Here is a 1332-nt window from a genome sequence, read left to right on the forward strand (position 1 = left end):
GTCCCTGTGATAAATAAAGGCACCGGTTTTATTCCAAGCAAATTAAAGCAAACAGAGAATACTAACAAAAGAACTATTTCTGCATATTTACTGACTTACAGGCCTACCGTGGAGTCTGGAAGGTGAAGGGCACCGGGAGCGGCCCCGAGCCCGGGCCCGCCATGGGCGCCGCCATCTTGGGCTCCCCGGCCGGAAGTGACGCCGGAAGTGGCCGTTACCGGGGCAACGCGGGCGCCATGTTGGGCCCTGTGGTTGAGGGTCCAACCCCAGAGACGCCCCACACACACACACACACACAGCCTGCAAACAGCAGGAACGGGCTGTGCTGCCCTGGACCTACCACCGGGGAATCTTTTGCGGCCGGGAACAGGGAACAAATTAGAAATAAAAATGTATTCCTCTGTGCCATGAGGATACAAAGAGAGGCCCTCCACGCCTTGCAATGTGGGGATGATGCAAGACCCCCCCCCGTACGAGCCCAGGGGAGATAAGTTACAACCAGCCAAAAGGCAACACCCACCTCCAAAGCAGGGAAATTACCCTTTTAAGGCAACAAACGGGACAATGAATGAATATTCAACAACTGATATTGAAAGGGAACAAAAAGCACAGTTTTCAAACATTGTGTGTGCTCTTTGTAGGATCCAGTGCTGGAAATGGGTAACCAGCACTGCAATAAAACAAAATCTCTTGCTGTATTTCTTTGTCCTGCAAGTATTATTGCCATCTTCAAAATTCAAGTGACTTATAACAGTCCCCACCTGTCCATGGCCTCCTCCACCCGCGGCCCCGTCGTGGTGCTGCTCACGACGTCATCCAACTGCATCACGATATCAGCACCTGGGGGGGGTAAAAGGGGGGGTTGGGGGTGTCCTGGGACTGTGGGACCCCCCTCCCTTCCCCCCCAGCTCACCCAGGGCGTTCTGGATCTCGATGGATCTCTCCGGGCTCAGCAGGATCTCGTCGCCGCCGTGGGGGGGTTGGAACCGAACCCCCTCCTCGGACACCTCCGACAGCTGCGCCAGGGACACCATCTGGAACCCCCCGCTGTCCTGGGGGGTGGGGGGACACCCAAAATAAGGGATGGGGGGGGGTTAGGGAGCCCCCGAGGTTGGGGACAGGGTCCTGGGGGTGTCCCCGCTCCCCCCCCAACAAGGAGGGGGTCCTGCCCCCCCCTCACCGTCAGCAGGTTGTGGGGCCAGTCCATGAACTGGTGGAGACCCCCGGAACGTCGGATCAGCTCCGGGCCCTGCAGGGGGAGAAGAGGGGGACGAAAAGGGTTCACCTGGAGCTTCTTGGGAATCACGGCGGGAATGCGGGGACGCAGCGGGG

General features: G+C 58.2%; 1 protein-coding gene across 1 annotated transcript in view; it reads right to left on the reverse strand.

The window, feature by feature from the left end:
- Window positions 1-745: 745 nt before the first annotated feature.
- Window positions 746-1332, reverse strand: part of QTRT1 (queuine tRNA-ribosyltransferase catalytic subunit 1) — a 2520-nt gene continuing 1933 nt past the window's right edge. Inside the window, exons 3-4 of the mRNA XM_027910244.1 lie at window positions 914-1052; window positions 746-840 (exon numbers count right to left, since the gene is read on the reverse strand). Of these exons, the coding sequence (XP_027766045.1) occupies window positions 746-840; window positions 914-1052 (234 nt within the window). The remainder of the gene's footprint in view (window positions 841-913; window positions 1053-1332) is intronic.

This window comes from Empidonax traillii, unplaced genomic scaffold (genome assembly GCF_003031625.1).
Source record: "Empidonax traillii isolate 1590-97213 ecotype Southwest subspecies unplaced genomic scaffold, ASM303162v1 scaffold3013:size16387, whole genome shotgun sequence".
NCBI lineage: Eukaryota > Metazoa > Chordata > Aves > Passeriformes > Tyrannidae > Empidonax > Empidonax traillii.